Source organism: Anabrus simplex, chromosome 1 (assembly GCF_040414725.1).
Source record: "Anabrus simplex isolate iqAnaSimp1 chromosome 1, ASM4041472v1, whole genome shotgun sequence".
Taxonomy (NCBI): domain Eukaryota; kingdom Metazoa; phylum Arthropoda; class Insecta; order Orthoptera; family Tettigoniidae; genus Anabrus; species Anabrus simplex.
In genome coordinates this window covers 332,274,682-332,290,895 of record NC_090265.1, presented here as the reverse complement: position 1 = coordinate 332,290,895, position 16,214 = coordinate 332,274,682, and the positions used below count along the sequence as shown (strand labels likewise).

Here is a 16,214-nt window from a genome sequence, read left to right as displayed (position 1 = left end):
TAGGAGAATAATGGACTCTGTTATGGAGGGTAAGAGAAGTAGAGGGAGACCAAGACGACGATGGTTAGACTCGGTTTCTAATGATTTAAAGGTAAGAGGTATAGAACTAAATGAGGCCACAACACTAGTTGCAAATCGAGGATTGTGGCGACGTTTAGTAAATTCTCACAGGCTTGCAGACTGAATGCTGAAAGGCATAACAGTCTATAATGATAATGTATGTAATGTATTGTACCGGTTACGACCTGTACATAAGTATTTATTGAGCATAAGTTACGTTTATTTACCACGCGTAATGTTCCGAGCGCGCCTGGTTTGTTTACCAGCAGCGAGGACCAGCTAGCGAGTGTATGACGACTGTGAGCTGTGACGTAGCCACAGGGGCTAGCTAGACCGCCCGCTCATCTCAACACGTGTTACCAGCCTTGACTGGTATTTTCTGGATTCCACGTCACTTGTTCTAGAGAGTTCGATGGAGAAAATTTTGAAATTTCTACAATAATGATGCTAGCGAATCGAGCGATATGTCATCTTGTTTGGGATCACCTAAACGTCCCAATGCTCGAGTTTCAAGCAAATCCATCGAGGGATTCGGGAGATATTCAATCAAACTGTATTATGACGTAGACATCCCGGATTGAATAAAAGGAGGACCTACTGTAGCCTATTCACACAGTCTCAGCTGAGTAGTCAGCGGGGACACTCTTGCTGCTACTATCATCGTGGAACTCTGTCATTATACAAGTGTGGGAAGACGATTCTTCCAAGTACTATAAAGTGGACTCATAAGACTTCGAGTGTTGTAGAAAATTTTCCAAGTCTTCGTAATTGAACTTAGAATATTTACAAGTGTTAATTAAATGGATTTGTATTATTTACGTGCCTTCGAGACTGAAACTTTCTAAGTGTTTGGACTTGTATTATTTACGTGTCTTCGAAGCGGGAATTTTTCTAAGTGTTCGTGAAATGGACTTGTATTATTTACATGGGTTCGAGACCAGAATTCTTCTAAGTGTTAATTAAATGGACTTGTATTATTTACGTGCCTTCGAGACTGAAACCTTTCTAAGTGTTTGGACTTGTATTATTTACGTGTCTTCAAAGCTGGAATTTTTCTAAGTGTTCGTGAAATGGACTTGTATTATTTACATGGGTTCGAGACCAGAATTCTTCTAAGTGTTCATTGAATGGACTTGTATTATTTACGTGCCTTCGAGACTGAAACTTTTCTAAGTGTTCACTAAATGGACTTGTATTATTTACGCGTCTTCGAAGCTGGAATTTTTCTAAGTGTTCACTGAATGGACTTGTATTATTTTCATGTGTTCGAGACCAGAACTTTTCTACATGATCATTGAATGGACTTGTATTATTTACGAGTATTCGAGATTGGAATTTTTCTAAGTGTTCGTGAAATGGACTTGTATTATTTACGTGGAATATTTGCGACTGTTGAGGAACTCATCCTTCTAATAGACAGTGATTGATTAACGCCTCAGCGTCGCAGCCATTTAAATAGCTTCCTACCCCGCAGCCGTATGAGATTTCAACTACGCGCGACTGAAATACATCGATTCACTTAAAGCGTTACTGCAAGTATAAGAGTAAACCGATTTTCACGAAATTTGGAATTCCTTATGACAAAACTATGTACATGCAGGTAATTACATAATTGCTTCATAGTTGCACTCTTTGAGACGGGGACTCAAGTCACACTCCTGGCAGCAGTACACTGACGTCTTCTTTTCGCCGTGTTTTGAACACAGCATACAATGTCTCTGAGGTTTGGATTTCCAACTCTTGGGCGCTAATTTCCTGATAAAATATCTTTCCTGCAACCTTGGAACTGTATTATCTGATGCGCGCCGGCCTTGAATATTTCTTTCTCCTCCCGAGCGAGCGTATTTTGTAAACAAACCTTTCACCAGCTGAACCCGATAAGGTAATTGCTCAATATTTGTCTCTGTAACCTATGTGAGTATTATTAGAGAATTTAGCAATCAGAATTCACCGTTGAAAACTTCTCTTTGACCTGTATAATTATCTATAGTCTCTTACACGAAATTACCAAGTACTGTTTCCTCCTCATCGTCACTCTCATCATTTACCACTGCTACATCATCTATTTCATTATCACTGCTGCTTATACTGTCACTACTACTTCCGACTAAACTTTCATCTGAATTATACAATATTTCAAGCACGTTACTGTCACCCAAACCACGGCTGAGCGCGGCGCGTCACACGGACTGATGAAGCTGCAGCGAGACCGAAAGCAACAGGGCGAAACTGAATGAGGGGAATAACATTTATGACGAAACAAACCAACTCGATACATATTTCAGATAAAAGGTCGAGACAAAGTCTTTCAAACGAGATATATGCCATGAACAACTGGTTCTCGTAACTTATGACAGAAAGCAGCACTTACTGATGCCTACACAGAGCGCTCGTGGAGAGTTACGAAAATATTACAAGCTGAGAAATAAAGACAAATATAATAAATAAACCGTACTCCCAATGTACAAATAGAGCAAAGAACATCACACGAAAAGACAAACTTCTCAAATCATCATTTCTTTATGTTATTCTGTGGGAAAGAATGAAGCATACAGACTTTAAAAAAAAGCAAGAGATTAGTGCTCAGACTTATTTGACAAATAATTATCCTTGCATAAACAACTACATTATAACGATTTTTCAATTCTTATTTACAACACTGATAAACCCGAAAATGTCTTCTTGGGAACAAAACAATTTGCATATCAGTAACTCCAAAACTCTTCGCGCTATAGCCGTAAATGTGAAACCATGTATGGATCTATACCACGTATAGAGGTCGGCGGCTACGGAAGAAAAGAGGGTCTATACCACATATAGAGGTCGGCGCTGAGGGGTTAACATTGCTAGTGATGAACTTTAACTTTCCAACGGCTTTAAACGAAGTTAGGATTGCACTTACATTTACTCAAAGACTTGTACATTTGCAGTGTTGGTTTAAAAGACTTATAAATTTCATCAGTGAATTTATTTATGTGGAAGGACTTGTGTTTTCGTCAGTGGTCACTCAAAGACTTTATGAATTTCACCAGTGATTAACTTTAAATATATTCAAACTTCCAAGTGAATGGACTTGTGTTTTCATTCAAGTTTAGGCAAAGACTTGCACCTTCGCCAGTAATGAACTTTGAGTTTAACTATAATTTCACAAGAAGGGATTTGTATTTTTCGTTGCCAAAAGTTATTCAGGGACGCGGATTTTCTTAGTGATGAACTCTAAATTATTAATACCATTCATATCGTTTTAGGAGTGTTGGAAGTCTTGATGTACAATTATCAAGAACTCTGCTTATAAGTTGATCATCCAAGGTTTTCATGGACTCCATGCTACTAGTGACCTTGGGAACATCAATCCTCTCAGTCTCATTGGGCTGAGGTTGTACATGACTATCTACAACATCGCCTGGATCACCGGGGTTCAACCCGGGCCTCAGAGTTCGAGACATCTCTACTTGCCGTCAATCCAGACAGTCCAGCTGCCTCTGTCTGGAGTATCTGGAGTCCCTGGAATCCCTGGAGTCTTCTGGAACGTGCTTCAACCAGCTTGGCTTGGTGAGCTGGAGAACCCGAGCCATACTATTGGAATACGAGGAAGACAATCCATTTCTACTTAGAGGTGATGTGCAAATTCATGACTTATTTGAATAAACTCTTGTGCAATCAGAGTCAAAGTTTTTTTTGTAGATAGGACCCTACCTCCTGTACCGAGCCCTAGCTACAATTAATCCAGTTTTTCGCCCTGAGAACTATAGTCATGCTACTTTAAAATTTAATCTGAGAGTCGGGCTCTTTTACTGGTACAGTATGTATGTATGTATGAATATGTTCACAATTTTATTAAACCTTGGGTAAATGATGTTTGTCTGATGATGCTCACAAAAGGGAGCGAAACATGTACCAACTCTTATTTTAATGTTTTAACTCACACGTCAACATTTTGAATTGTATTGAATAGGTGGAAATGAAGTAAATTTCTTACATTTATTATACAGGTAGCGATAATCATACTGACAAGGACAGAAGAGTGAGAGGGATGGCAGAGTGTGACTGACTGGCTAGGAACGCGGCCTTGGGGCAGTGGTTTGCGAATTAGGTATTTTTGTTACAACAGCTAGCCTCAACTGTTCTGCCGGTAGAAAGAAATGCAGCTACTTCTTGTACTGTCACATACAAAGTACCGTAACAGCAATTGATACAGTCCCAATATTTAAGGTAGGCATGTCCACGGAATACCCAAACTTTATTTCGTCTAAGTACCGTATGTCTTCATGGGCCGGTTGCATAAAGACATCTGACCGGAAATCAATTTAGAACCTAGTTCTGAAAATGAACTGAGATTACGACTTCGTCCCGTTGTACAAAACTGAACTAGGTTTACACATGCGTAGTTCAAATGTAATCGGAGTTCAGAAAAGTGCATGTTGCAACACCGCAAAACAAATGAAATACAAAATAGAGAATATTTGATCTCCCAAATAGGAACCGCAGGTCAGATGCCAATCAGTTAATTTTTTGCCTGTGTTCAATGTATTAGTTGTTTTATGGTCTTTATATCTTGCCCTACTTAACTATTTGGCTGATGATGACACTTGTAATGTGTCGAAACCGGTCCCAATAAACAAGTTGTGACTTCTTTTTAGTTCAACTTACAACGAAGTATTGAAAGGTGGATCCTTCTAATATTGTACATCTTCTTATATGCCACAAAGTCAAACAATTGATAAGAAGGCGATATCGAGTGTTATCGTACGCACTACCGGAAGTGAAAAACAACGATGTACTGCAAGGCTTGCTGTAACAGATGGTGACAGAAAGCTTGCACCTTACGTTCTTCTAAAATGAAAAACAGTGCCTAAAGTAAAATTTACCCAAGGTATCCACATTTGTATCCAAGAAAAAGAGTGGATGGACAAGTCACTCGTACAATATTGGATACGAATGGTTTGGGAAAATCTAACAGGGTCCCTCCTTCGATGCTTGGCCCTTCTTGTTCTGGACAGTTTCCCTTTTTTGCCGGTATTATGTACTTACATGAATTGTACATTTATTAGTTCATGTTTATTTCACTTCAGGTCTTATTGCCAGCTCGTAACAGGAAGAATATTTTCCAGTGTCGGTACCTGAAACCTATGTGTCCAACTTACCTGATGTAGCCTACCCTATTTGACTTTTCAGAAAGAATCTTACATAAGAATTTTATTCCAAATGACAATAACTAAAAATGAGTTGAACCAATTGTGTGTATATTTTCGATGTATCTTTTAAATGTAAATGAACTGTAAATATTTTTTTAAATATTTGAATTCCTTGAATAATTTAAGCATCCATAATTTTCACCTGTATTTTTCATTAAAAAAGTGTTAATTATGCAAGAAAATACGGCACTTTATTCTCTGGTTGGAAAAATGTTGAATTTAAAGTTTATTTTATTTTTAAATTTAGCATATTTTCAGGAAAAAGAATGGCAAATTTAGATCTTTACCACAAAAATCATGGTAGTCTGAATATTTATGGTGGAAATAAGGTATTTTCAGTAAACAAACTTTAAAATATTGAAATGTCACCATCTTTTTTTTTTTTTTTTTGGTTCCAAAAACCTTTAAAATCTTATAAAGTGTTTGCACAGGATAAGGTAAGGTACAATAATCAACAAAAATTTGCATTGGATAAAGTAAACTACAATAATCAACAAAAAACAGAATGTTGATACTTTTGAACCTAACCATTCTTTTTGGTTGTATTGAAAATTTTGCTTTTATGATAAGAGGTCCCTTTGTGCTTTGCACCACACACATCCTCCCTACTTTTAAAAACTCCATTCAAGCTCATTTGTCTACGAATGTCATTCCATGCCACTTCTTCGCTGACAGCTTAGAACATACCTCATACCTCCAAGTCAAGCAGCTTCTCTCCTTACTTCCACATCTTCTCAGCCCAAACTTGGAACATTTTGGTAACAAGTCAGAAATCGCCAAGAACAAATCATGTTGCTTTTCCGTAAAGGGATAGGAAGGCAGATTGTGTAAATGAGGTTCACAGATAAGAAGATGGATGGATAGATAGATAGATAGATAGATAAGAATGGATGAATTACATGGCTCATTTGAATAATGAGTTTCATAAATACACACAGTCTCATAACTTTACCTGTTTCCTCCGCTTTTTCTAGAGCTTTCTGAGCCTCTTCCCGGCGCTCAGCTCGTTTCGTCAACTCTCCTGACTTCATCTCAGGTGGTTTTCCATCAAATACATACACAGGTTTGATACCATTTTCTACTAAACGGATTGTACGGTAAAAGGTTCCCATCAAGTGACTGGAAAAAACAAAGGACATATTTTACAATGTTAATATCCACATATTTGTTCTCAAAGTCAAACATTCTGATGGAATTTATTTGAACAGGCAGCTAAAAACACACCTTCACCATGAACTCCAGCATCATACTATTGAAGTTTTTTATAAGGTTTAACTGGTCAACATATAGTAAAAATAAAAAAAACTATGAGGCGTGGTTTTTAAGTAAGGGCCATTTGAAAATAGCTACACAAAGAAAGATGATTTTCAAACACCACATTTATTTACAGATATTACATACTTTATTCTATTTTTCAACATAGCCGCCAAGTTCGTTTAAACACTTATCATACCTTACAACTAAGTTTTGAATACCCTCTTCATAACAAACTTGCCGCCTGCTCTGATAACCAAGAGATCTTGATCTTGTGCTGGGACAGAATCTGTTTGGCCTTCACCTTTACAGGCGAATGTGTGCTTCTTCATTCTATGCTCCGCTGCTTCAATTTGAGTGTGATTCAATAGAATCTGATGTTCTTTCAAGAGCGAAACATGCCATTCTATTTTAAAAGTTGTTTCTTTTTCAGGTGTAATTTGGTTACCATATGTTTTCTTTTTCAAACAATTTATAAATGTATTTATTCAACATTAGTTTTGGCAGAATGAAGAACCTAACAGTTAAAATATGAAACTCAAATAATGGCTAAAGTGCACTTTTATATCCACACAATTATTAAATTTATCAATTTATCCAAGGCCAACGGCTGTCATTTAAGAAAAGGCTAGGAAAATAACAGATAGGGAATCTGCCACCTGGGCGACTGCCCTAAATGCAGATCAGTAGTGATTGATTGATTGATTTGTAGCCGTGTTGAAACACCGGATCCCGTGAGATCTCCGAAGTTAAGCAACATTGGGCGTGGTCGAGAAGTGGATGGGTTGCCACGCGCTGTTGGTGGGAGGAAAGGGAATGGAGGAGCGGAAAGGAACTGGCCACCCTACCGTATGTAAACACCGGCTCAGGTACACCTCTGCGGAGGTTCGAACCTGCCTTCGGGCAGAACAATAAAAGATAATTTATCCAGGAGTAAATTACCTAGTTGTCTCACCATCTGCTGACGTCAGTTGTGCTCCTTCATTTCGTACAGCTATAAGGAATTGATACAAGCTCATTGATGCGTCAATTGCAATTTTACGACCTGTAAACAAAGAGGATAGAACTGAATACGGAAACTGTAGCGACAATTAAACCACTTTTCAAAAATGTATATTCACATTCACAAGCACAAGAAATGGCTGGTTGAGAAAAACAGTAGTAGTTTCTTCTACCTGGATAAAAGCAATAATTAAACACACAGTTTGTTAGGAGACTCCATCCAACAACAAATGAAGAAATTTTAACCACTCAACTCAAAACAATTGCGGGTTAGTGGGGGAATTGAATATGCATCAATAGAAACAAAAGGGATAATGAATACCTTCAAAGTTGGCATTCTATTCAAATAGGCCCTATAGAGAAATGTTACAGTGCCCGAAATTTGGAGAGTGTGTGTCATAGTAAGAGGAGATACATTCTGCCAGCGAAGAGTTGGAGGAGCTTGACTCACATAAACTCATTTCAGGTACAAAAACTTCAATATAGACATTCCTGTGCAATCCTGAAGGACTCATAAATGCAATGGTGCTACTACCACAGGATATTTAAAAAATATATAATATAGCCATTATCACCTCAACATTTTTACCCAAAGAATGGAGTATACCAGACTTCTACGTTTTTTACACTTCTGCAAACCACGGGAATAAGGCAAGCTTAAATTCTGATATCCCTAAAAGCAAAACTATCCCATTTAAAATTCTTCACAAATAAGACAATGCCATCATAGTCAGCAATGATATATGCACTTCCAACCAGATCTTGGCCAACTCTATAGTTCCAACCTTCTACACTGAAAGTTTTACTCTCACTTAGTTGTTTAATTCTCACATATTTTACAAGTGTATTTTAGTGAACACGTTGATAATTAAACAGAACAGTGTGATTTGCAATATTTATAGTATTATTTATCAAGGGAGCTTGGAATTAGTAATATGATATCGGGTTGGCCAAAGTTGTGCCAGCTGCCGCGGTTATACCTAGGGCTAAAGTAAACATGATTTGTTTAGAAGTTAATAGATTTTTGTAAGTTTAGAGGTAGATTTTTAAGGTAGAATTTTAAATCTATGTACGGCTTTGTTTATAATATGAAACTTTGAAATTCAAATTACAAACTCTGATTAGATAGCCTATTCTTTTTCGTTTAGGCCTACAATGGACCACGTGGTTCTTAACTTTTTTTCTTCTTCTTAGCCCAGTATTCCTTCATTTTAGCGCTATGGATGTCTTTTCTTTCTTGAGTTCATTTCACTCCTATTATTTTAAATGTAAAGGTTTTACTTGAGTACGGTAGTTAGTAATAGTCAAGTTCTTTTTTTTTTTTTTTTTTGCTAGGGGCTTTACGTCGCTCCGACACAGATAGGTCTTATGGCGACGATGGGATAGGAAAGGCCTAGGAGTTGGAAGGAAGCGGCCGTGGCCTTAATTAAGGTACAGCCCCAGCATTTGCCTGGTGTGAAAATGGGAAACCACGGAAAACCATCTTCAGGGCTGCCGATAGTGGGATTCGAACCTACTATCTCCCGGATGCAAGCTCACAGCCGCGCGCCTCTACGCGCACGACCAACTCGCCCGGTAGTCAAGTTCTTGAATGATATAGATGTTGATTCCCATAGGGAATCTCAAATATTTGTCCTGAATGAGCAAATTTATAATACCAATATAAATGGTCCGTTATTGGACATTATAAATTTTCCAGCTAGCTCATTCTTGGTTGCCAGCGTTTCTCCCTCATGTGCTAGGGCGGGCTCATCAGTTGGTACCTAGCACACCTACCAATACGCTGGCTAGTGCATACCGTGGAGGCCACTGCGTAGGCTAACTGGAGCCACCGGCAGTGCCAATGCACTAAGAGACTTCGTCTCATCACTAAAATTTGATGCCTGCTTGGCCATCAGATGATATAGATGTTGATTCCCATAGGGAATCTCAAATATTTGTCCTGAATGAGCAAATTTATAATACCAATATAAATGGTCCGTTATTGGACATTATAAATTTTCCAGCTAGCTCATTCTTGGTTGCCAGCGTTTCGCCCTCGTGTGCTAGGGCGGGCTCATCAGTTGGTACCTAGCACACCTACCAATACGCTGGCTAGTGCATACCGTGGAGGCCACTGCGTAGGCTAACTGGAGCCACCGGCAGTGCCAATGCCTCCAGTGGCCTCCACGGTATGCACTAGCCAGCGTATTGGTAGGTGTGCTAGGTACCAACTGATGAGCCCGCCCTAGCACACGAGGGCGAAACGCTGGCAACCAAGAATGAGCTAGCTGGAAAATTTATAATGTCCAATAACGGACCATTTATATTGGTATTATAAATTTGCTCATTCAGGACAAATATTTGAGATTCCCTATGGGAATCAACATCTATATCATCTGATGGCCAAGCAGGCATCAAATTTTAGTGATGAGACGAAGTCTCTTAGTGCATTGGCACTGCCGGTGGCTCCAGTTAGCCTACGCAGTGGCCTCCACGGTATGCACTAGCCAGCGTATTGGTAGGTGTGCTAGGTACCAACTGATGAGCCCGCCCTAGCACACGAGGGCGAAACGCTGGCAACCAAGAATGAGCTAGCTGGAAAATTTATAATGTCCAATAACGGACCATTTATATTGGTATTATAAATTTGCTCATTCAGGACAAATATTTGAGATTCCCTATGGGAATCAACATCTATATCATCTGATGGCCAAGCAGGCATCAAATTTTAGTGATGAGACGAAGTCTCTTAGTGCATTGGCACTGCCGGTGGCTCCAGTTAGCCTACGCAGTGGCCTCCACGGTATGCACTAGCCAGCGTATTGGTAGGTGTGCTAGGTACCAACTGATGAGCCCGCCCTAGCACACGAGGGCGAAACGCTGGCAACCAAGAATGAGCTAGCTGGAAAATTTATAATGTCCAATAACGGACCATTTATATTGGTATTATAAGTTCTTGAAACTCGAAGAATTTGGCAGTGTTTTAGTCTTTTCAGAGGAATCTCTCCTGTAATCAATAATACACGTTACATTTGACTTAGTTTTGTTTTCAGTTTGTATAACGCCGTCGTTAAGATTACTTTTTTAAGAATAGTAATTTTCTTTAAATTTAAACTAGAATTTATGTGAGGTCAAGGGGCAGCTTATGGCTAAGTACGAGATAGAATTACCGGTACAATAAAAGAATTTAAATGGACCTTGCATTAAAAAGATACATTTGAAGATGGATTTGAAAGTAATATTGTTAGATTATGATATGATTATAGCTCTAAACCATGCACACATCGCCTGTCGCTCTCACTAAGGTGAGATAAGTCGTCACATAATACATGTACTGGAAAGTGTACTTGAAAACTGTATGGATGCATGTGTGAGAAGTAGGCCTACCATCCATTGTCACGGAGACAATAAAATAAATCACTAACTAAATTTTGCATTGAATATACTTTTTTTTTCTTCATAATATTACCACATAGAAACAACAGCAAACTCCTTTAATAATGTGGAAATATCAACCCTGTGCTATCAGACAATCATGTAGGTTAAACTAGACTTCTGCATTCATATCACTGCACCAAAACTGTGATATCATCCCTGTAGAACCTGCCAATTTGAGCTCATAAAGCCAGCGCTTCATCATCTGAGCTACCTAGTCTGGCTTTCTTTACATTATTCTTCTGTGTGTTTTGATTACTTAGTTAGTCTGCCTCCGCAGCGTAACGGTTAGTGTTATTAGCTGCCGTCCTCGGGGGTCCAGGTTCAATTCTCGGTACTGCCAGAAATTTAAGAATGGCAGGACTGGTATGTGGTTGAAATGGTTCATGCACCATTGGGGGTTTGCCTGAAAAGAGCTGCACCACCTCAGGATGAGGACACGAGTTTCCCCACACTTATTTAGTTATCGTCTTCAAAATTTAGGGTGGAAAGATTCTATGCAAATTAAAATGGCTTTTTATATACCAAGACAGGTGAATTCTGGATATAAAATTTGCAGGCAAAACTTTATGCACAATATATCTTTGGCCCAACTTACCGAGTATACCACCGGTAGATGATGACAGCATGACAAGAAAGAGGTATTGCAATAGCTCGGCTCACATGACTGTGCTGTGTACTTAGTGCTATATTTTACCAGCGACAGAGTGTGAGGGCAGCATGTGACGACAGCATTTTCATAATGGTATTAACCTAGTTGGTCTTAACAGAAGCACTTAAGTCGGATTTTGGGGACAGTTTGCCATTCATCAGACCACCATAGCAACTTCACCAGCGCACTGAGCAGAGGCCAGGAAAGTGAGCCAGAGGATGGTCCTTTCAACCGATCTGCTGTATTTCAACAGTGACAATGTTTATGTGCTTGATAATATGACAACAATGATTCTGATTTTTTTTTTTAAACTGGTAAAACTTTCAAATGGTGAGTGCCAGTTCAGTGTTGTGATGAATGCTGAGTAATGTATGCCATCAAAACTATGAAGGTAAATTAGTGTTTTATGACCAATTATTAACCTGCCATCAGCATTTATGCTGAGCAAATCAAACCAGGAGGGGTGATACTTTATTCAGGGGGGTGTGTGTGTGTGTGTGTACAAATTTTGCAAAACAGTACTGATAGTTTTGTAAAATCTGTGACAGATAAATACATTAGTGAGAGTACTTTAAGACAACAGATATAATCTTACAGTTTATCCACTTAACTGACGATTTTTTTTGTAATACTGCCAACTGTTTAAACCATAAAAAATATCATAGGTCTATTTCCTGCAAATATTAGGGCTCTATGTAATAATATGCAACTCGTTCATAATACTGAAAACACAAACCTATAGATGATTTGATAGTGAAATATAAACGTATTACAACGTGCTGAAAAAAAAAAAATGGATTTTTGATACCTGTCAAAACATGGACTCACTAAGATCGGTTTAGAGACGCAAGGAATGTTTCTATTATGACTACTGTTTAAACTACATTAATGGTACGATGAGCGACTGCAATGTGAAGGACCCTTACCAAAATAATGCTTTATTTCGCTCTCCTTCAGAGCATTGGGTGCAACATCCTGGATAATTTTAGCTAACCCAAGAATTCCCATGATGTAGGCGGTGAACAGAAAAATAAACACAAGAAAACTTTATATAGACGTACACTAAACAAGAGGAATCATCACACTTTAGAAGCACGCAGGAATAGCCCGCGAAACTGACAGTGGTACCAACAGCTGGGAACCAACATCTGCATCAATAAGAGACAAATGAAGGATGAAGGAAACGACGTTCAATTATTTTCCTATCACCACTTGTCAGCTTCGCCACTGCATAAGGGACGTGTAGCCAAAGATTTGAAAGTTTGTGCATGTAACGTCATTTTCTAAATGAAATCTACATTATAAAAGAAGAGAGAAAAATATTGAGGAAAATACTAGGCCCTAAGAGAGGAGGTGAGAGATGGATGAGGAGACCCAGGGAAGAACTATACCGGAACATGAGGACAATCTCAGAAGAAATCAGACTGAAAAGAGCACGGTTTGCGGGACATGTAATCAGGATGAATATGGATAGAATGACGAAAAGAGTATGGGAAACAACAGCGAGGACACGAGGAAAGACAGGAACCAAGTGGGTAGTTGAACTCCGGAAAGATTGGTCAGAATTGGGGATCAAGGTGGAAGAAAAGGAAAATTGGAAAAGGAAGTACATACCGACTAATATGCCAGAGATCAACGATAGGGATGGATACAGGAAAAGGATTGAGAGTCACCAGTGGAGTAGACAAGAGAAGAGGATACTGAATATCTCGGAAGAAGAGCGGGAGAGAAGAAGAGAAAGGATGAAGAGGTTCTGGGAGGAGAAGAAGAAAATGCAATCCATGAAGGAGCTGTCCGTGGTCCTACAGAGGCCGTAACGCAAGAAGAAGAAGAAGAAGAAAGCCTCGTACTTAACTTTTTTCTGAAATCTCGGATTGGGAGTCCAAAATAGATTCGGTTCAATTTTTGCCCGTCTTTAAAACATTGCTGGAAAACGGCTAAAATAGAATTTCTGGAAATTCAGTATTTCATTTCAGGGACAGTTGCTCCCCCACTTTTTGGAGAACATATTATAAATATGTTTATATATATATTCGCATTTCTGCCGGATGAAACTAGGAATTATATAAATTATTTTAAAAAAGCAATCTGTACAAGCCCTGTTGTCTTATCAGCTAATTCTTTCCTTTATTTTATTTAATTATCAACAAAATTATTATCGGAAATGCGCACAAAATGTCGTTTGTCTCGTTCAACCAATTTGTATAGCGCAACAGCAAGTAGTGGAGACTTTGCATGTGCCTTGGGGAATTTTTCTTCTTTTCCGGGAGAGGGGGGGGGGGCGAAGGCCGCTGCCCCCGCGTGGCAATCAGCTCAATCTACACTGCCTCCGACATGCTATTAATTTCTAGTAAGAAAAAAGATAGACGGGAAGAGTGGGAAAGGTACTACAGGAATACCTGCCTGTTTGCACGTTAGACGCGTTACCAGGCAAAGTTTATGTTGGTACGGTGGTGTTAAGGCGTGGCATTAAGAGTCAGGGAAAAACCACATAGGCAGAAAAGAGCCTACATATAAAACCTGACATCTTTTGATAGCACATACAAGGATGTGGGCTGGGGAAGTCCAGAGGTTGTGTTAGTAAGGAATATGTGTCATGCAGTCATAACCATTGTCCTTGCGTTTGTCAGTTATTATGGGGATCAGTCCTTCTTGTCACTGCCTGGTGCGGCTCGGGTCCGCTAGCGTCTGAGCTTTGGGCCACAGGTTAGTCCCTTGGTCCAGCAGCCAGCGGTCCCTGGTACCAAGTCTCCTTTAAGGAGGAGGTGAAATAGAGCCAAGCCTTACTTAAAGTAAGGAGCTTCTTCTTCTTCTTCGCCTGATGACCTCCCTTCTTTGCGGTGTTGGTGGCACACACTTGTCACTGCAGTCTGTAACTATATACATACATTTATACACTTCTTAGTAGAGTCCGGGCTGCTTTCCGCTCTCGTGTCCTGTAAGAACACAATATAAACGTTAGCTGGAAGACTATAACTGGAGAGGTGGGCTTTCTGTCCACTCCATTGCCCCCCCCCGGGGGGGGAGATGGATTGGGTCGTCTCTTATTATATGGCTGTGTTGCCTTCGTCGTTTGAATTTCTTCTCTCACTCCTTTGTTGCTTGCTTCCCTGTGGTGGTTAGAGCTGTAACATAATAGACATAATAGACATGTACCGGTACATATATACAAATGTTTGCAGTGTAGGATGTGTGCGAAATGTTGGGTGGGTGTCAGCTTATGAGGGGAGTGGGGTTGGGACTTCCGGCCTCTTAACCCTGTGGCTGAACAGAATGTGTTTCGGAGTGGGGTATTTAGTGTACAGATCGACGTCGTAACGTCCTATTCCACTGACTAGTGGGTTGATCTTATCACCCCATGACTCCGTGTACCGGTACATTCAGAGTGTTTGTTTGCGTACGTGATGCATTATCGAGCTGACTTTCGCAATTTCGCGTAGGTGGCGTATTTGTGTGTCAAATGGGAGTCTAGCCGCTGCTTGAATGCATTTTTTTGTGTTACTTCCAGTTTATCCAGGTTCGTCATAGCAGTGTAGCCCCATGCGGGCACTGCGTATGTGATTATTGGCCTAATTAAGGCCTTGCACATGTTGGTTGCTGCTCTCGTGTTAATGCTGGATTTCTTTATTCAGTATAGAATAGAGCTGTAAATTAGTCTTATGTGTGTTTTTCGCTGGATGTCCTTAATGTGATGTAGCATGGTTAGCTTCCTATCTAGGACTACTCCTAGGTACTTGGCTTTGTCGTGCCATGCGATATCTTGATTAAATAACTTGAACGGTTTGATATTGGCTGGCCTGTGTGAGCGTCTGTTCATTCTAGTGAACAATACAGCTTGGCATTTGTCAACATTGACCTTGATACGCCATTTAGTTAACCAGGATTCGAGACTTCGCAGTGCTACTTGTAGCCTCTTTCGGGTGCACGCTAGCTGAGGGTGTTGTACTGGGATGGCAGTGTCGTCAGCATAGAGGTGCGTGGTAGTGAGTTCCGCTGTTGGCATGTCGTTTGTAAATAGGACGAACAGGATTGGGCCTATTAGTGACCCTTGAGCTACGCCCGCCCTAATCATTTGCGTGCTTGACAGTGTGTTGTGAACATCTGCTTGGAACTCTCGGCCTTTCAGATATGATTTAATTAATGTTATGTACCCTGGGTGGAATGTTTTTTGCTAGTTGTTTTACGTCGCACCGACACAGATAGGTCTTATGGCGACGAGTGGGTGGAATTCGTGGTCTATTAATTTCTATAGCCTTCGTGCCATACTTTATCAAATAACTTCTTCTGGATATCAAGGAATACTGTGCCTGTGTCCCTCCGCTTGTTTAGTCCGATGGTCGCTTGTTCGACGAACCGGGTAAGTAGTTGCGGGGCGGAGTGGCCATTTCTAAAACCGAATTATTCGTTTCGAATAATTTCTTTTTTCTTTGATATGTGCTACTAGCCTTTTCAGTAGTATTTTCTCGAATACTTTGCTGAGGGCGTCTAGGAGGCTGATGGATCGGTAGTTATTTGGATCAGATTTGTCCTTGCCTGGTTTTCCAAACACAAGGATTATCGCCTTTTTCCACTGCTCTGGATAATAACGCAATTGGAACATTGCATTATATATCTTGGTGAGTAGTGTGAGGGCT

The 16,214-nt window shown here is 39.8% G+C and overlaps 1 protein-coding gene across 2 annotated transcripts in view; it reads right to left on the bottom strand.

Moving 5' to 3' along the window:
• Fen1 (flap endonuclease 1) overlaps positions 1-12,708 on the bottom strand; it is an 80,562-nt gene extending 67,854 nt beyond the window's left edge. Inside the window, exons 1-3 of one of the 2 annotated variants that reach the window (XM_067142455.2) lie at positions 12,507-12,708; positions 7,452-7,554; positions 6,208-6,374 (exon numbers count right to left, since the gene is read on the bottom strand). In XM_067142455.2, the coding sequence (XP_066998556.2) occupies positions 6,208-6,374; positions 7,452-7,554; positions 12,507-12,588 (352 nt within the window). In that variant the 5' untranslated portion in view covers positions 12,589-12,708. The remainder of the gene's footprint in view (positions 1-6,207; positions 6,375-7,451; positions 7,555-12,506) is intronic. The other variant, XM_067142461.2, reaches the window with a different exon arrangement.
• Positions 12,709-16,214: the final 3,506 nt, after the last annotated feature.